At 43.3% G+C, this 20,708-nt stretch overlaps 1 protein-coding gene across 2 annotated transcripts in view; it reads left to right on the top strand.

Annotated features, from left to right (window-relative positions):
- smad2 (SMAD family member 2) overlaps positions 1-20,708 on the top strand; it is a 134,905-nt gene that overhangs the window by 90,414 nt on the left and 23,783 nt on the right. For both annotated transcript variants that reach the window (XM_080205877.1, XM_080205789.1), the window contains 2 exons: positions 4,472-4,546; positions 5,152-5,205. In XM_080205877.1, the coding sequence (XP_080062003.1) occupies positions 4,472-4,546; positions 5,152-5,205 (129 nt within the window). The remainder of the gene's footprint in view (positions 1-4,471; positions 4,547-5,151; positions 5,206-20,708) is intronic.

Below are 20,708 nucleotides of genomic sequence, written 5' to 3'. Positions count from 1 at the left end.
TGGACAAGGTATTCCAATTTATGCTGAACCAGTGTTTTATAAACATTCACTACAACTTTCTTGTTTTTGTAGTCCATCCTGTACACACATTTAAACAGTTTTTCAACCTGACCGCTCAACTTCATCTTCAGTGATTTGTGTTCTAGGATCCCCTTTGGAATTGTACCACCTTGTTTTTATTTCCTCATTTTTCCTTGTCTTTCCCTTTTATTAAATTTCATCTGCCCATTCTACCATCCTGACTGTTATCTGGAAAACTTACTATACTCCACTGTTCATAATTCTTCCAAGTTTTAAAACCCCAATCAAGCTAGTTAACATCTTTAAAAGATTAGTCTTGGCTCTCCTTAATTAAATCATATTTTGTCCAAATTACAGTTTTATCCCACCTTGTTGTTTAAATGTTTTGTCACCCTGAAAGTGAAACTGACTGGGCTGCAATTACTGAGTATCTCCTAGCACACCTTTTTGAACAACAGTCTAACATTTGCGATTCTAAAGTCCCCTGGCATCTCCCCATGTATTTGAGAATTGGCAGATAGTAGCCACTACTTCTGCAATTTCCACCTTTACGTGTCTCCACATTCCCCAATGTATCTGCTCTGGTCCTGGTAAATTTTCAGCTTAAAGGAGTATCAGAAAGGTCAGTTTTACTTAATCAGCTTTTAACCTATCCTCAACTGCATCTTTAGTCATTTCGATCCCACAGGATGTGAGTGTTGCTGGCTAGGCCAGCATTTGTTACCCGTCCTCATTGCCTTTGAAAGTAGTGACGACTCACCACTTTGAACTGCTGCAGACCATGTGGTGTAGGTCAGGGGTGGAGTTCCAGGATTTGGACCCAGTTTGGAGAGGTACTTTGACAACATTTTCCTTGTAAAGTGTTGCAGTCTCTGTGGAGACATGTAACCTGTAAAGGGATTCAAACTTCCAGCTATGAATACTTTTAAAACAATTGTAAACAAAAGGCTAAAAACACACTATTAACTAAATGTTATTTTCTTTTTGTGAGGCAACTTGTATTTTCGCTATTGAAAGTGATGTTCCCCTTCCCCTTGTATAGTTATCATCCAATTCACACTCCATGCAATTACAGTCCATTTTAACAAATATTTTGCACTTATGCCCAGCTTCCAACTGGTTCCTATGTCCTTATTTTGGCAACTAGTAACTTGTCTTCAGGCACTTTCCTCAGTTTTTGGAGAGTTTCTTTAATCTGCCAACAGCAAAATCTATTTCAATTAATCATCATATCCCTGGCAATGCCAGAACAGGTTTCTGGCAATCTGTAGAAAACTTCAGGATGTGTCTCATCAAAACCATCTCCCCTTCATGTGGTAGCTTACAAAGTCAAGCAGCCTTTGACCACTCAGAACTTCTGCTGTTTATCAATGACATCCATTAATTTGTAGGGAAGCTTGTAACATCTCAAAATGACTACCTACCCTCTTTCCATGGCAACGCGAAACACACTAACCATATATATAGATCCTACAGTGCAGGAGGCTCATCAAGTCTGCACTGACCACAACCCCATCTAGGCCCTATCCCATGATGTCATGCATTTAACCTAGCTAATCCTCCTGACACCTGACACTAGGGAGCGATTTAGCATGGGCAATCCACATAACCCGCACATCTTTGGACTGTGAGAGCACCTGAGGAAACCCACGTAGACATGGGGAAAATGTCTGTCTGTGTGAAGTTTTCACAATGACCTAAGCCGGGAATGGAACCCAGGTCCCTGGCGCTGTGAGGCAGCAGTGCTAACCACAGTGCCACCGTGCTGCCCTTAAATGGTATCTATCATTGACCTCCACTCCCCTTCACCTTAAAAATAATTGGATAATTTACAATACAGTTGTTTACAAACATATCTACAACATCCTTCTGCAGTTATTGGAAATCCTAGGTCTACTTATGATAAACTCAAACTGCTTCCATTGTCTCAAAGCATAAATACATTACATCTCAGTAAAACAATCTGGATCTTCCCTATAATCTTCAACAATCAAATCTCTCGGGCTTTCTGTCAGGCTGTTGCAGAACAGAGCACATGACTACCTTCATTTTAAAGCTACATCCCAAAATATAATCTGTAAACTCTCAATTTTAACAAAACAAAGATAAAGAGCTTGTTGGTAACTCTGCCACTATGTATAAATCCCTTTTTTGGGACCTAATCAGGCCTAACCCTACTGTTACTATCCATTTACAATTTACGTGGTGTTGCAATTTAAAAATCTCAGATACTTGCGACCAGTTTGCTTACTCCAGTGTTTTACCCCGGTGCCCTTATTTGCAAGATGGACAAAGGACAAACACACGTAAAGGTTCAACAAGTTTATTAACAATAACACTACTAAGCCTTAAGTTACTCACATAGAACGAGAGGATACCCCAGATTCAAATATACTACCCGCAAAGATGGTTTGGTTAAAACTGCAGGCTTGATTCTGAGTCCCTCTGGTCTTTCGTCACGAAGGTGAGCCTCTGGCAGCTTCTTCCTTCCTTCTCTGGTCAGCCTTCCGAATGGCCAAGGGTCACCTCCTTCATCGAGTCTTCGCTGCTGGTGTCTGAAAATGTGTCTCTTTATCCCCTGCTTGCTTGTCTTTCCAGAACTTCTCTGGCTTCTGGCCAATGAACCCCCAAGAGGGGGTGCCAATACCCAGTGGGTTTCTTGATGTGTGCCTGACAGGACACCAGGGTCCGCCCCCAGGTGTCCATCTCCATGCTGCTGCTTACATGTAACCCCTGTTATCAGATTAAGCCAACTGCAGGAACTCTCGAGTGTGGGCATCTAACAATAGGTCGGTGCATTTCAATGGAGTGCAATGATATCCTGCTAAGTATCATTAGGGTGCAGCGACCTTTGATGAGAGATTGATGAATCAGGCCCAGACAGGTTTGTGTATTGTACAGTTGGCCTGCCTGAGGTTTTGACTGTGTTCGATTTTTAATATGCCCAATTCTTTAATTTAGGATATCCAATTTTATCAGCCTTAAAACTAGGCCCTGTTTATATTACATTGGCATGGAACCATAAAGGACTTTTGGGTTCCCTTTTCTGTTGACTGTCAGAGTCTTTCATATTTAGCTTGTTCTTGTACAGTCAACCTAACATTTTTAATGATTCATTTTACTCTCTTTCACCGTCCACGGAACTCTCACTTTGTTTGCCTTTCCTTTTGCATCTTGTAAGATTTACTTGCACTGTAACTAAACTATCTCTTTAGGCAGCCCATTTTTCTCTTACACTTCTGCCTGCCAATTCTTTTCAAGCTTTTCAAAAAATCATTTTACCTCAACACAGCCATTCTTACAGCACTGAAATTGCTCGGTTGCTAATATCAGCTAGCAGAAGCCCACAAAGCATTTGTATGCTTAAGCAATTAGCCTACTTAAACAGGTTCTATTCATCTCCTCTCATCTCCTCCTATGTTACCCTGTTGTCCCTTACTTGCCCCTTCCACTCGCTGTTCCCATACACTACCTTTCCTTGCATGGAGTCAATGAAACATGTGCCCCACATGCCTTTGCATCTGCCAAGCTACCCAGTGAATCAACCCACCACCAATTGTAACAATAAGGACTGAAACTAAAAACCTTTTCACTTGTTATTTTAGTGCATTACTCTGAAGTAATTCTGTAACTTTTGCACTCAACTGGCCTCTTAATGTCATCTTTAGCTGTGTGAGAGAATGTAGTAAGAAAATGCCATTAATCCCCTATAGTTTGAACTGTTACTGTTTTTCCCTAAAAACAGATTTACCTTTTCAGCACACTTATGGCTTTAATGGCCCAGAATATCTTGAATAATTTGTCTTTCTTGGTACACACAACACCTGAATGTTATGATGTTTTAAAATATCTAATTTATAACTTTATTATTATTTTATTCATTGTTCCCTAAATGTTCTCTTGCTGACACTTGATCCATTTAAACTATTGTAATACACAGAATCAGTAATCCTAACTTCCTTGTTGGATTAGAAATATATTAATGTGGGAAATTCTCCTGAACACATTTCAGAAACACTCCTCCTTCTGCCCTTTTATGCTATTTTTATCCCAATCTGTTTTATGATATCACTACTTGGGCCATCGTTAGTTCTTGCACGCCTCTACAATTTACCTGCAAATTTGCTCCTCTAAATACTCCTGACAAGTTGACGGCAATAGAATACACCTAGTAATGTAATGATACCTCTATTGTTAATACTATTATCCTTCCTCCATCTCTGCTAAACATTATCCAATATATTTGATACCCAGTCCTCTCTTTTTTTTTAAATTGAGCAACTTCATTTTTAATCCAGTTAATATACAAAATAAATTGAATTGACATGAGAAGTACTAGTAAGATACAGGTGTAAATTAATCCTATTACTGGATACAATATGAAATGGCATTTGATCACTTCAGCGATAAGTTGGCTTTATGGCCAGGATGACATGTCTTATTTTAATAGAAACACCACCACCTGGCTACATCAGTGAAGATGGGGAGACGAGTGATCAACAAATGAATCAAAGTATGGATACAGGTGAGCTTTTCTTGAAGGGCATAGGTATATTGGCGAATTTACAATGAATCTTGGAACTCTTTAATCGGTTTGTTGTTGATCAGGGTTTTGCATTTAAGAGGAAGTTGGAGGCTATGGTTTGCTATTAGTTAACTTAAAAGGGAAATGAGAAAATGTTTGACCATTTCAATACCTTGGTGCTCTGAAAGCAAGATTAGTTTCCTGTGACATTAAATAACAGATGTTTGCTGACTTAAAAATGGATGCAAGAAATTGTGCTACTGGAAAGTCAAGGAACTTCAACCAATGACTATAAAAAGTGTAACTTACAACGTGTTTAAAGTTTTGTTTTGCTAATTTCAGAACAAATGCAAAAGATTTAATATTACAAACTGATTAAAATTTAGCGTAAAATCCATAAATCCAATTTATAATGCATAGTGAAGTAATTATTTAATTTGTATGAGTTTTATCACTCACTTGGTGAAGGAGCAGCACTGCAATAGCTCATGCTGCCAAATAAACCTGTTGGACTTGAACCTGGTGTTGGGACTTCTTACTGTGCCCACCCCAGTCCAATGCTGGCACCTCCAAATTGAGTTTTGTGCAATTGCTTTCATTTTTAGGGTCTCCTGCAGAAATGTCACCAAGTACCTTGTCACCAGTCAATCATAGCTTGGGTAAGTAGACATTCTTCAACAAAGCCTTGTATTAAAAAGTATTGATTCTTTTTTAGGTTTCTTTACTCACTCTAGGGATGGGAGCATTGCTGTAAAAACCAGCGCTAATGACTCATTTCTAATTGCCTTTGAAAGTGTGTGAGCTGCCTTCCTGAACTCTCTGGCCCACATGGTGTAAGTACACCCAGACTGCTGTTAACAAAGTAGTTCTAGGATATTCATGGATAGAGCAGGGTCAGGAATGGATGTTGCAGGTCCCGGGGTACAAATGCTTTAGTCGGAGTAGAGAAGGAGGTAGAAGGGGGGGTGGGGTAGCATTATTGGTCAAGGACTGTATTACAGTGTCAGAGAGGAAGTTTGATGAGGACTTGTCTGTTGAGGTAGTATGGGCGGAGATTAGAAATAGGAGAGGAGAGGTCACCCTGCTGGGAGTCTTTTATAGACCTCCAAAAAGTTCTAGAGAGGTTGAGGAAAGGATTGCGGAGACGATCCTGGTTAGGAGTGAAAGTAATAGGGTAATTGTTATGGGGGATTTTAACTTTACTAATATTGATTGGAATTGCTATAGCTCTAGCTCGTTAGAGGGGTCAGTTTTTGTTCAAAGTGTGCAGGAAGGTTTTTTAACTCAGTATGTTGATAGGCCAACTAGAGGTGAGGCTATATTGGATTTGGTGCTGGGTAATGAGCCAGACCAGGTGCTAGACTTGGAAGTTGGTGTGCATTTTGGTGATAGTGACCACAATTCGGTTACGTTCACCTTAGTGATGGATAGGGATAGGCATGAACCTCGGGTCAGTAGTTTTAGCTGGGGGAAGGGTAATTATGAGGCTATTAGGAGAGAATTAGGAAGCATAGGTTGGACTATGAGATTACAGGGACTGGGAACGTCCGAAATGTGGAATTTTTTCAAGGAACAGCTACTGCGGGTCTGCGATAGGTATGTCCCTGTCAGGCAAGGAGGATTTGGTAGGGCTAGGGAACCGTGGTGTACTAAAAAAGTTGATTCGTTGGTTAGGAAGAAAAAGGAGGCTTATGTTCGGATGAGGCTTGAGGGCTCAGGTAGTGCATTAGAAAGCTTTAGATTGGCTAGGAGGGAGTTGAAGAGGGAGTTAAGAAGGGCTAAAAGAGGACATGAGATGACTTTGGCTGATAGGATTAAGGAGAATCCTAAGGCGTTCTATAGGTATGTCAAGAACAGAAGGTTGGTTAGGGCAAGATTAGGGCCAGTTATAGACAGTAGAGGGAAGTTGTGTGTGGAACCGGAAGAGATTGGAGAGGCATTGAACCGATATTTCTCTTCGGTGTTCACGCAGGGGGACATGAATGTAGCTGTGGAGGACACTGGGGTGCAGGGGTGTAAAATAGAAAGTATTGCAGTTGAAACCGGGGATGTGCTGGATATTCTAGAGGGCTTGAAAATAGATAAGTCCCCTGGTCCGGATGGGATTTACCCTAGGATTCTCTGGGAGGCTAGAGAGGTGATTGCAGAGCCTCTGGCTCTGATCTTCAGGTCATCGTTGGTCTCTGGTATAGTACCGGAAGATTGGAGGACAGCGAATGTTGTCCCATTGTTTAAGAAGGGGAACAGAGACTTCCCTGGGAATTATAGACTGGTGAGTCTTACTTCTGTTGTGGGCAAGGTTTTAGAAAGAATTATTAGGGATAGGATTTATAGTTATTTAGAGAGTAATGAATTGATTAGAGACAGTCAGCATGGTTTTGTAGCAGGTAGGTCGTGCCTTACTAACCTTATTGAGTTCTTTGGGAAAGTGACCAAAGAGGTGGATAGGGGTAAGGCAGTTGACATGGTATATATGGATTTTAGTAAGGCGTTTGATAAGGTTCACCATGGTGGGCTTCTGCAGAAAATGCAGATGTATGGGATTGGGGGTAATCTAGGTACTTGGATCAGGAATTGGCTGGCAGATAGGAGACAGAGGGTGGTGGTTGATGGTGAATATTCGTCATGGAGTTCGGTTACGAGCGGTGTGCCTCAGGGATCTGTTTTGGGGCCACTGCTGTTTGTAATTTTTATTAATGATCTGGATGAGGGTATAGTTGGGTGGATTAGTAAGTTTGCTGATGACACCAAAGTCGGTGGTGTGGTAGATTGTGAGGAAGGGTGTCATAGTTTGCAGGGTGACTTAGACAGGTTGCAGAGCTGGGCCGCGAGGTGGCGGATGGAGTTTAATGTGGAGAAGTGTGAGGTAATTCATTTCGGTAGGAGTAACAGATGTGTTGAGTATAGGGCTAACGGGAGGACTTTGAATAGTGTGGAGGAGCAGAGGGATCTAGGTGTATGTGTACATAGATCCCTGAAGGTTGGGAATCAAGTAGATAAGGTAGTTAAGAAGGCATACGGTGTCTTGGCGTTTATTGGTAGGGGGATTGAATTTAGGAGTCGCAGCGTCACGTTGCAACTGTACACAACTCTGGTGCGGCCGCACTTGGAGTACTGTGTGCAGTTCTGGTCCCCACATTACGGGAAGGACGTTGAGGCTTTGGAGAGGGTGCAGAGGAGGTTTACCAGGATGTTGCCTGTTATGGAGGGGAGGTCATATGAGGAGAGACTGAGGGATTTGGGGTTGTTTTCGCTGGAAAAAAGGAGGCTAAGAGGGGATCTTATTGAAACATATAAGATGATTAGAGGTTTAGATAGGGTGGATAGTGATAGCCTTTTTCCTCGGATGGAGAATGCTAGCACGAGGGGGCATGGCTTTAAATTAAGGGGTGGTAGTTATAGGACGGATGTCAGGGGTAGGTTCTTTACCCAGAGGGTGGTGAGGGATTGGAATGCCCTGCCTGCTGCGGTTGTAAATGCGCCTAGTTTGGGGGCGTTTAAGAGATCTATGGATAGGTTTATGGACGAAAAGGGATTGGTTTAGATTAGTGGGTCAGTGTTTTTTTTAAAAAAACTGGTCAGCGCAACATCGTGGGCCGAAGGGCCTGTTCTGCGCTGTAATGTTCTATGTTCTATGTTCTATTCACCGGCACTAAAGGAATAGTGATGCAAGTTCTTTTCCTGACATGGCAACAATTGCAAATGGTGATGTTCTCATGCATCTGCTGTCCATGGTGTTTCTGGATGGTAGAAGTTAAGGAAGGTGCTGTTGAAGGAGCCTTGGTGAGTTACATAGAAACAAAGAAAAAACTACAACACAGGTATGTCAAGAATAAAAGATTGGTTAGGGCATGATTAGGGCCAGTCAGCGACAGTAGTGGGAAGTTGTGCGTGGAGCCTGAAGAAATAGGAGAGGCACTAAATGAATATTTTCCGTCAGTATTCACGCGCGAAAATGTCAATGTAGTCGAGGAGAATACTGAGATACACGCTTTTAGACTAGATGGGATTGAGGTACATAAGGAGGAGGTGTTAGGAATTCTTGAGAGTATGAAAATAGGTAAGTCCCCTGGACTGGATGGGATTTACCCTAGGATTCTCTGGGAGGCTAGGGAGGAGATTGCAGAGCCTTTGGCTTTGATCTTCATGTTGTCATTGGCTACAGGTATAGTGCTGGAAGACTGGAGGATAGCAAATGTTGTCCCCTTGTTCAAGAAGGGGAGTAGAGACCATCTGGGAATTATAGACTGGTGAGCCTTACTTCTGTTGTGGGCGAAGTTTTGGAAAGAATTATAAGAGAGGATTTATAATCATCTAGAGAAATAAATTGATTAGGGATAGTCAACACGGTTTTGTGAAGGGTAGGTCGTGCCTCACAAATCTTAGACCTTTTTGAAAAGGTGACCACAGAGGTGGATAAGGGTAAGGCAGCTGACGTGGTGTGTATGGATTTTAGCAAAGCGTTTGATAAGGTTCCCCATGGTAGGCTATTGCAGAAAATGCAGATGCATGGGATTGAGGGTGATTTAGCAGTTTGGATCAGGCATTGGCTAGCTGATAGAAGACAGAGGGTGGTGGTTGATGGGAAATATTCAACCTGGAGTTCAGTTACAAGTGGTGTACCTCAGGGATCCGTTTTGGGGCCACTGCTGTTTGTCATTTCTATAAATGACCTAGATGAGGGTGTAGAAAGATGGGTTAATAAATTTGCTGACGACAAAGTCGGAGGAGTTGTAGGCAGTGAGGATGGATGTTTGCAGAGGGACGTAGCTAAGCTACAAAGCTGGGCTGAGAGGTGGCAAATGGAGTTTAATGCAGAGAAGTGTGAGGTGATTCACTTTGGTAAGAGTAACAGGAGTACAGAATATAGGGCTAATGGAAGGACTGTTGGTAGTGTTGACGAGCAGAGAGATCTCGGTGTACATGTGCATAGATCCCTGAAAGTTGGCACCCAGATTGATAAGGTTGTTAAGAAGGTGTATGGTGTGTTAGCTTTTGTTGGTAGAGGGATTGAATTTCAGAGCCGTGAGGTCATGTTGTAACTGTAACAAAACTCTGGTGCGGCTGCACTTGGAGTATTGCGTACAGTTCTGGTCGCTGCATTATAAGAAAGATGTGGAAGCACTGGAAAGGGTGCTGAGGAGGTTTACCAGGATGTTGCCTGGTATGGTGGGAAGGCCTTGTGAGGAAAGGCTGAGGGACTTGAGGTTATTTTCGTTAGAGAGAAGGTGGTTAAGGGGTGACCTAATTGAGGCATACAAGATGATCAGAGGGTTAGATAGGGTAGACAGTGAGAGCCTTTTTCCTCGAATGGTGATGGCTAACACGAGAGGACATAGCTTTAAATTGAGGGGTGGTAATTATAGGATGGATGTCAGAGGTAGGTCCTTTACTCAGAGGGTAGTAAGGGCATGGAATGCCCTGCCTGCAGTAGTTGTGGACTTGCCAACTTTAAGGGCATTTAAATGGTCAGTGATTAGGCATATGGATAACATTGGGTTAGTTTAGGTTAGAGGGTCATTAGATTGGTTCCACTGGCGCAACCCCGAGGGCTGAAGGGCCTGTACTGCGTGGTCATGTTCGATGTTCAAACAGGCCCTTTGGTCTACATGTTGCGCTGAACATGTCCCTACCCACTTGGCTTACCTATAACCCTGTATCTTACTAAGTTCCTTGTACTTATCCAAAAGCCTCTTAAAAGACACTTTCGAATCTGCCTCTGCCTCCACCACCACTGCTGGAAGCTGATTCCACACACCCACCACACTCAGAGTGAAAAATTTATCCCTGACATCTCCTCTGTACCTACTCCCCAGCACTCTAAACCTGTGTCCTCTTGTGGCAACCATTTCAGCCCTGGGAAAAAGCCTCTGAGAATCCATTTAATCAATACCTCTCATCATCTTACACACCTATCAGGTCACCCCCCAATCCTTTGTCTCTCCAAGAAGAAAAGACCGAGCTCTCTCAACCTATCCTCATAAGGTATGCCACCCAATCCAGGTAACATTCTTGTAAACCTCCTCTGCACCCTTTCTACGGCTTCCACATCCTTTCTGTAATGAGGTGACCAAAACTGAGTAAAGTACTCCCAAGTGGGGTCTGACCATGGTCTTGTACAGCTGCAGCATTATCTCCCGACTCCTAAACTCAATTCCTCAATTGATGAATGCCACTATATGCCTTCTTAACCACAGCCTCTACCTGCGAAGCTGCTTTGAGTGTCCTATGAACCCGGACCTCAAGATCCTTCTGATCTTCCACACTGCCAAGAGTCTTGCCCTTAATGTTATAATCTGTCGTCCTATTTGACCTGCCAAAATGAATCGCCACTTACCTGGATTGAAGTCCATCTGCCACTTCTCCGCCCAGTCTTGCATCCTATCAATGTCTCGTTGCAACTTCTGATATCCCTCCACACTATCTACAATACCTCCAACCTTTGTGTCATCTGCAAACTTACCAACCCATCCCTCCACTTCTTCATCCAGGTAATTTATAATGTTGCACTGCATTTTGTAAATAGTGCACAATGCTGTTGCTATGTACTGATGGTAGAGAAATGAATGTTTAATGGGGGTACCAATTGAATAGACTGTTTTTTCTTGAATGGTGTTGAGCTTCTCAGGTGTTGTTGAAATTGCATTCGTCCAGCTAAGTGGCATGTAATCAAAAGACACTTGATTTGTAGATGGCTGACAGACTTTGGCAAGTCAGGAGGTGAATTACTTGCTGCAGAAATTCCCAGGCTCTGCATTGCTTTTTTAGCCATAGATTTAAATGGCTGGTCCAAAGAACAGTACAGCACAGGATTGGGCCCTTTGGCCCACCAAGTCTGTGCTGATACAGATGCCCCTCTAATCTAATATTTTCTTCCCTTTGTGTGGTCTGTATCCCTATATTCCCTACCTATTCATGTATCTATCCAGATGCCTCTTGAATGTTGTTAGAATCTGCTTCCACCACTATCTCAGCAGCACGTTCCAGGCATTCGCCTCTGAAAAACTTGCCCTTTACTTATCTTTTAAATTTGCCCACTCTTCCAACCTATACCCCTGAGTAATTGACCCTTCGACCCTGGGAACAACGCTCTGGCTATCCATTCTATCCAAGCCTGTCATAATCTTATACACCTCTATCAAGACCCCCTCATCATCCAGTACTCCAATGAAAACAGTCCAAGTTTGTTCAATCTTTCTTCATAGTTCATAGTCTCCAAACCAGGCGACATCCTGGTAAATCTCTTCTGCAGCCTTTCCAATTCATTAGCATCCTTCTGGTGATGTGGCAACCAGAATTGTACACAATACTCCAGATGTGGTCTGATCAAAGTCTTATGCAGCAGCAACATGAATTTCCAATTTCTATACTCAACGCCCCGACTGATGAAGGCCAGCATGCCATACGCCATCTTGATCACCTTGTCCATCTGAGTTGAACACCTAGATCCCTCTTATGCTAATATTTCTGAGGGCTCTACTGTGTATTGTCTTCTGCAGTAGACCTTCCAAATCACATTACCTCAATTTGTCTGGGTTAAATTCCATCTGTCATCTTCCAGTCCAAACCTCCAGCCGATTGTTTTTTTATATATCCTGCTGTATCCTCTGACAATCTTCCTCACTACCTGCTACTCCCCAGTTTTTGTCAGAGACCTCCAGTTAGAAAAGGCCAAAATATCCTTGCGCAAGTGCGGTGACCAAAACTGCACACTGTACTCCATCTGCGGCCTCACCAATGCCCTGTACAGTTGCAGCAAGACCTCCCTGCTTTTATATTCTATCCCCCTCGCTATAAAGGCCAGCATCCCATTCGCCGCCTTGATCACCTGCTCCACCTGCAGATTGGGTTTTTGTGACTCATGCACAAGGATCCCCAGGTCCCTCTGCACCATAGCATGTTGCAGCTTTTCGCCCTTTAAATAGTAATCCCTCCTACTATTATTCCTGCCAAAGTGGATAACCTCACACTTGCTAACATTATACTCCATCTGCCAGGTCCTCGCCCACTCGCTCAGCCTATCTAGATCCCCCTGCAGACTTCCCACACCATCCGCACAATTTGCTTTTCCAGTCAAGCCAGTTTACACCCAAGCCAGTTTTGTATCTATTTTACCAGCTCACCTTGGGTCTCATACAACTTCACCTTCTGCATGAACCATGAGGGACCTTATCGAAGGGTTTACTAAAGTTTATGTATACAACATCCATGGCCCTGCAGTGGTCAATTTTTCTTGTCACTTCCTCAGAGAACTCGATCAAGGTCCATTTGCAACAGAAGTTTTGGTTTACAAACAAATTCAATACATTGCACGCTGTCTAACATTTTTGAACTGCTCTTGGGCTTTGTATAGGAGCAAGAGTTTTCTATCATTCTGTACTCACTGAAAAGATCCTGTGGTGGTGTCATCTGGCTGTAAGAGATCACAAGTTGTGGACAGTTTAAGAAAAAGAACTGTCCTGCTAAACCTTAGACTAAACAGAGCTTCAGAGCATAAATTAATGTGCATATGGACTGTACCCAACCTGATCTCTTTGTAAGGGAAGGAATTTTAGAATCTATAATTAAATATGAAATATCTAGATGAACAGAAAATAATTAAAAGTCACCAACACAGAATTCAAAGGACAGCTATGCTTCATCAACAAAATGGAGCTCTTTTGAGGACACTAATGTTTTAGTGGAAATGCAGTATATGCATTGAATGTGGATTTAAGGCAAATCACTTGCCTATGATGCAGTTAAGAATATATTAATAGGTAGGCAAATAAGGGAAGTATTTTTTTAAAAAATTCCCTTGTTTATAACTAGTTTTTAAATCCATCGACACCCTGATATAGGAAATTTCTCAGACTAATTGGAATTGACTTGTATGGTTCTGTTCTGGAGCCTCTTCCCACCCACTTGCATTACTAATTTGCATATAGGATAAGGCAGAGTGGTGTCTAAATTTACAATTGTTCATAAAATAGAAAAGTTATAAATAATTCTGAGAGCTGTTGAGAACTCTGCTGATGTTAAATGTAGCTGTATTCCAAAACCCACAAGAGTAACTTGGAACACTGATTCTTCGTAGTGTATATTTTCAATTTGGTATAATATCCGAAAAGATATGCAGTGAGAAACGGTACGGCCTTTGCAACAAATATTATAACACGCCACAACAGTACATCTCTCAGTATATCATGAAGATAACATTTGTTTCTAACTACCTGTGTTTCCTGAACTCTTGAAGTGCCCCTTTTTCCCTAAACAAGCTCCGAGTTAAATCCAGCATATGTTGGGGGCTTCATAGTGGTTAGTACTGCAGCTTCACAGCGCGAGGAACTTGGGTTCAGTTCCTGGCTTGGGTCACTGTCTGTGCAGAATTTGCACATTCTGCTAGCTGCGTGGGTTTCCGTACTCCAGTTTTTTCCCATGGTCTGAAAGACATGTTGGTTAGGTGCATTAGCTATGCTATTATCTCATTGAATGGTGGAGCAGACATGATGGGCCAAATGCCCCAATTCTGCCTCCTACGTCTTATGGTCTAGTCAGTACATTGCCTGTTGCAAATAGCTGAAGGGTCATGGTATGTTACAAAATCTACCATTTTTGGGACTACATCCCACATACCTGGCATTGCAGTGGCACTGGAATTCATGTACCATATTACCTGTGTGTGATAGGCAGAACATCTTTTTGTCATGGTGGCAGTACCCTGTTAGTGGAGAATGCCACTTATTCTACTGCACAGTAGCAGGTAGAAATGGCTAGCTTCAACAGCATGCCTGTCTTTTTTTTTGGAATGCTGCAGAATTACTAAAGCTGAATCCTTTCTCTCTCAAACATCCTGGCATTACCATTGACCAGAAACTGATCTGGATCAACCGTATAAATACTGTGGCTATGAAAGCAGGTAGAGGCTAGAAATTGCGTAGTTGTTAATTTGCCACCTCATTCCCCAAAACCTGTCCAGCACTTATAAGTCAGTGTGATGGTATACTCTCCACTTGCTTGCATGGGTGCAGCTGTAACAATGCTCAAGAAAAAGCTTGATGCCGTCCAGGACAAAGCAGCTGTCTTGATTAGTAGCCCATTCATCACCTTAAACATCCTCCACCACTGGCATGTAGCAGTAGTGCATGATGTAACCATTTTCAAGATGCAATGCAGCAGGTTGTCCAAGTCTTATTTGGCAAAACAGTTCAAACCTATTAATGGTAATTACCAACTCAAAGAACAATTTCAATGGGCACGTGGGAGTGCCACCTGCAATTCTCCTTCCAAGCCACACAGCATTCTGACTTGGCTGCATCATTGTTCCTTCATAGTCACTGGAAATCCCTTCTTGAACAGCGCTGTGGATGTACCGACACCAGATGTCCTGAATGGTTCAAAAACACGATTACCACCATCTTTACAGACAATTAGGGAAGGACTGTAAATGTTGGCCTAGGCAATGATGCTCAAGTTTTATGTTCTTTTTTAAAGTTACCTTTATCACAGCTACAGTCCCAACAGGGAGTGTGTTTTAGCCCTATTCGGTTTTCCTTAATCCTTGTGCATGTTTTCTGAATATCCATATTGCTGGTCTATATGCTCTTTATTTGAAAGGTGAGAACACATCAAATCACTGAAGAATGAAACAATGTTCCCTTGAGCTTTGTGGCTGCATGGCAATCCAAAGTTCCATTGCAAGATGTACAAAAGCCATACATTTTGGAATATCTTGCTTGGTTAAGCAAAAAAAACCCCAGACCGTGCACTTAAATGAATGTTGTGCGCTGCAAATAGCAGATATTTTGATAGATAACAGGTGATTAGTACTGAAAACATTGGTTAACCTACTCCATATTATATAGCAAGTTGTCTTCCAACTCTTATGATCTAAAATGGGCCAAGTGAGTGCGATGTGCTGGACGATTAAATACTCGTTACCAAGGAAATGAAATTTCTACATCCTTTTTGACAGGCCGCAGAACACAGCCTGTCTGTTGCCTTTTGAGATACCCAAATCTGCAGGGTTCAAGATAATTTGCTCAATGGCACAGTGGACACCAATTTGCGGATCTGTTTGGACTGTAGATCTTTTACGGGAGCGGCAGTAGAGCATGTGATTCAAGGAAGCCTACTTGTTTGAGCAGATGAACCACAATTCTGCTACAGTTCAAATTCTATATTTATTCAGCAGCAAAGCTTCAGATGTTGCATGCACTTCTTGTAGAATACTCCCCCGCATACAGTTGAAGCTTGAACTCAATTAAGTACTTAACTTTTTCCTGAACTAGGATTGCTGGAACATGCATTTGATGTCACAACCTGCACCACCCACACTACAAAAAACTGACATTTATAAACTCCTAATATCTAGGTACTTGGAAGAAAGTTAGGTTATGTTACATCTGAGCTAGCTGTTGATTTACATTGGCACATTTAATTCAACTTAATATAGTTGGTAGGAATCTTAATCATTAAGTTGAATGTTTGTGGATTTAATCTGTGAATTCTCCTCATCTCCTGACACGCCCCCACAAAAGCCTGTCCACCATCTACAAGGCACAAGTCAGTAGTGTAATATACTCCACTTGACTGGATGAGTGCAGCCCCAACAACACAAGCTCAACAAATAAAAGACAAAGCACCCTTCTTGATTGCTACCCCTTCCACAAACATTCAATCCCTCCACTACTGATAAACCGTGGCAACCATGTGACCAATCTACAAGATGCACAGCAGGAACTCAGTGGAAATAGCTAGGTGCTTGATAGGTAGCATGGACATGATGGGCTGAAAGGCCTTTTTTCTGTGCTGTATTCTCTGTGCCCTACAACCAGAGGGCTTCTCAATCCTGTTCTGGTCCCTCTGTGCTGACACAATAGTTAAGAAAGCCCACCAACGCCTTTACTTTCTCAAGAAGCTAAGGAAAGTCAACATGTCCACTATGATTCTCACCAACTCTTACAGATGCAACACAGAAAGCATTCTTTCTGGTTGTATCACAGTTTGGTACGGCTCCTGCTCTGTCCAAGACTGCAAGAAACTGCAGTGGTGCTGAATGAAGCCGAGTCCATCATGCAAACCAGCTCCATTAACTGTCTACACTCCCTGCTGCCTCGGCAAAGCAGCCAGCATAATTAAGGACCCCACGCAACCCAGACATTCTCTCTTCCACCTTCTTCTTTTGGGAAAAAGATACAAAAGTCTGAGGTCATGTACCAACTGAGTCAGGAACAGCTTCTTCCTTGCTACTGTCAGACTTTTGAATGGACCTACCTCGCATTGAGTTGATTTTTCTCTACACCCTAGCTATGACTATAACGCTACATTCTGCACTATCTCTGGATGGCACAGTAGCACAGTGGTTAGCATTGCTGCTTCACAGCATCAAGAACCTGACTTCGATTCCTGGCTTGGGCCACTATCCATGTCTGCGTGGTTTTCTCCGAGTGCTCCGGTTTCCTCCCACATTCTGAAAGATGTGCTGGTTAGGTGCATTGACCCAAACAGGTGTCGGACTGAGGTGACTAGGGGAGTTTCACAGTAACTTCGTTGTAGTGTTAATGTAAGCCTTACTTGTGACTAATAAATAAACTTTTAACTCTATCTCGTTTCTTTCTCTATGAACGGTATACTTTGTGTAGCGTGCAAGATACAATACTTTTCACTGTATGCTAATATATGTGACAATAATAAATCAAACATCAAGGCAACATTTGACAAAGTCTAACAGGAAAGAGCCCAGCATAACTTAAGTCAGTGGGAATTGAGGGAAAACTACAAAGGAAGATGGTTATGGGTGTTGGAGGTCAATCATCCAGGTCCTAGGACATCACTGCAGGAGTTCCTCTGGGTTATTACTAACAAGGAAAAGGATTAGATCACAATTCTTTGGATCTGCTGCACCATTCAGTAAGATCATGTCTGATCAGATAACCTCACTTGCACTGTGCCTACATTGGATAACCTATCACTCCCTTGCTTTCCCAAAAACCTATATATCATGGCCTTAAAAATATTCAAAGACACTGCTTCCACAACCTTTTCAGGAAAAAGCATTCCAAAGACACTTGGCCCTCTGAGGAAAAAAAAAATTCACCTCTTCTCCATTTTAAATCGGTGACGCCTTATTTTTAAACAGTTAACCAATAAGTCTAGATTCTCCCACGAGAAAAAGTCCTGTCTATATCCACTCCTGTGAAGGCCCCTCAGGATCTTGTGTCCCAATCCACTCATCTATTACTCTCCCAGGGCGGGTGCAGCGTGGGGTTGGATGCAGGGTGGAGCTCCCTCTGCACTGTCCCCCATTGGGCACTCCCAGGACAGGTACAGCATGGGGTTGGATACAGAGTAAAGCTCCCTCTACACTGTCCCCCATCAAACACTCCCAGGACAGGTACAACACAGGGTTAGATACAGAGTAAAGCCCCCTCTACACTGTGTCTCTCCCCCCCCCACCCCAATCAAACACTCCCAGGACAGGTGGAGCGGTTGAAGAAAGTTGAAGTCGGCACCATTTGTCTGGCTGGGGTTGATGTTCCAGGTCGGGGGGGGGGGGTGGGTGGGGGGGGGGGGGGGGGGGTGAAAGGTTGGAATTTGACCCCGGTTGAAGGGAGACTGAGCTGGATTTCCTGGGCTGTGTTTAAATTTCAGAATCCCCCTCTCGCTCTCACACTGTCTGTTGCTAAGGAGGTGTTGATGTGTGTCCTGTTTTGTTGTGTTATATCCAGCTGGTTCCAGAAATTTCTCTCCTGAGGCCCTGCTTGCAGTGTCTAATGTCCTTTCTTTACTCCATGTGATAGTCAGTGTGGTTGTACAATTGCAGAAAGGCCTAGCTGAACCCAGGTAGTTCCTGCAACCCACGTCAATCTGAATTTCATTGATATTCCCGCTCAGAAAGGACAATAGGACTAGGGGGCATAGTCTCAAGATAAAGGGGGGGCGGTTTAGAACGGAGTTGAGGAGGAACTTCTTCACTCAAAGATTGGTGAATCTCTGGAATTCTCTGCCCGTTGAAGTGGTGGAGGCTGCCTCACTAAATATTTTTAAGACGCGGGTTGATGGGTTTTTGATAAGTGAAGGGATTAAGGGTTATGGGGAGAGGGCGGGAATGTGGAACTGAGCCACGACAGATCAGCCATGATCTTATTGAATGGCGGGGCAGGCTCGAAGGGCTAGATGGCCTACTCCTGCTCCTATTTCTTATGTTCTTATGTTAACGAACTTAGTGGATACAAGCTTCCTGATAAAACAACCAGTAGAATCCAGGCCCTAACTATTTTCAATTGCTTCATCAATTACCTTCTCTCCACAAGAAGGTCAGAACCGGGGATGTGTGCTAATGCATTTAGCACCATTTTTGACTTGTTTGAATACTGGATGAGTACTGAATACTGGATGCTGAAGTGTCCATCCACTGCAAAACCTGGACAACATTCAAGTTGTGTGGCATGAGTATGACCTTGGTCACGGTGTCTGTGGAGTTTGCATGTTTGCCCCGTGTCGTCTTGAGTTTTCCCCAGATGCTGCGGTTTCCACCCACAGTCCAAAGATGTGCAGTTTAGGTGGATTGGCCAAGCTGAATTGTGTCTTGGTATCCAAAAGTGTGTAGGTTTGGTGGATTAGCCATGGCAAGTTTGTGGCGATAGGAGGAGAAGGGTGGGCCTGGGTAAGATACTCTTTCGGAGGTTGGTGATGAGCTGAATTGCCTCCTTCTGCACTGTAGAGATTCTAAGTTGATCTGCCACTTGAGTGCCAGGCTAGCTATTTCCAAAAAGGCCAGAGGCTGGGAGTTCTTGCCACTTGACCCTACTTATCCGCCCACCCAAAGTCTGTCCACTAATCAGGAGTCTGATAAAATACACTCCACTTGCCTGGATGAATGCAGCCCCATCCAACACTTGAAGCATGACACCATTCAGGACATAAGAACATAAGAAATAAGAGCAGGAGTAGGCCAACTAGTGCTTCGAGCCTGCCCCGCCATTCAATAAGATCATGGCTGATCTGAAGTGGATCAGTTCCACTTTCCCGCTTTCTCCCCATAACCCTTAATTCCCCTATCAGAAACCTATCTACCCGTGACTTAAATATATTCAGCGAGGTAGTCTCCACCACTTCAGCGGGCAGAGAATTCCAGAGATTCACCACCCTTTGAGTGAAGAAGCTCCTCCTCAACTCTGATCTAAACTGTTCCCCCCCCTTTATCTTGAGGCTGTGCCCTCTAGTCCTGCTTTCCTTTCTAAGCAGGAAGAATCTCTCTACCTCTACCCTATCCATCCCCTTCATTATCTTATATATCTCTATAAGATTCCCCCCTCATCCTTCTAAACTTCAACGAGTACAGACCCGATCTATTTAGCCTCTCTTCATAGGCTAACCCCCTCATCTCCAGTATCAGCCTAGTGAACTTTCTCTGCACTCCCTCCAAGGCCAATATTATCCTTCTGCAAGTGCAGCGACCAAAACTGCACACAGTACTCCAGCTGCGGCCTCACCAGTACCCTGTACAGTTGCAGCAAGACCTCCCTATAAAGGCCCTATCCCCCTCACTATAAAGGCCAGCACCCCATTCGCCTTCTTGATCACCTGCTGCACCTGCAGATTGGGTTTTTGCGATTCATGCACAAGAACCCCCAGGTCCCTCTGCAGTGTAGTATGCTGCAGCTTTTCGCCTTTTAAATAATAATCCCTCCTATTATTTCTACCAAGATGGATAACCTCACACTTGCTAACATTATACTCCATCTGCCAGTTCCTCGCCCACTGGCTCAGCCTATCCAGATCTCTCTGCAGACTTTCCACACCCTCCACGCAATTTGCTTTTCCACTCATCTTCGTGTCATCAGCAAATTTCATCACCCTACACTCAGCCCCCTCCTCCAGATCATCTATGTAAATGATAAACAGTTGAGGCCCCAGCACCGATCCCTGCGGCACTCCACTGGTTACCAACTGCCAACCAGAATAGCACCCATTGATTCCAACTCTCTGCTTCCTATTAGACAGCCAATCCTCTATCCATGCTAACACCTTACCCCCAACTCCGTGCACCCTAACCTTCTGCAGCAACCTTTTGTGAGGCGCCTTATCAAGCGCCTTTTGGAAATCTAAAAACACCACACCTACCGGTTCCCCTCTGTCTACTGCACTAGTCACATCCTCATAGAAATCCAATAAATTC

This window comes from Carcharhinus amblyrhynchos, chromosome 1 (genome assembly GCF_965287045.1).
Source record: "Carcharhinus amblyrhynchos chromosome 1, sCarAmb.v2.hapA, whole genome shotgun sequence".
NCBI classification, from domain to species: Eukaryota; Metazoa; Chordata; class Chondrichthyes; order Carcharhiniformes; family Carcharhinidae; genus Carcharhinus; species Carcharhinus amblyrhynchos.
The sequence above is the reverse complement of the archived record's forward strand: the minus strand, read 5'-3'. Positions and strand labels throughout refer to the sequence as shown.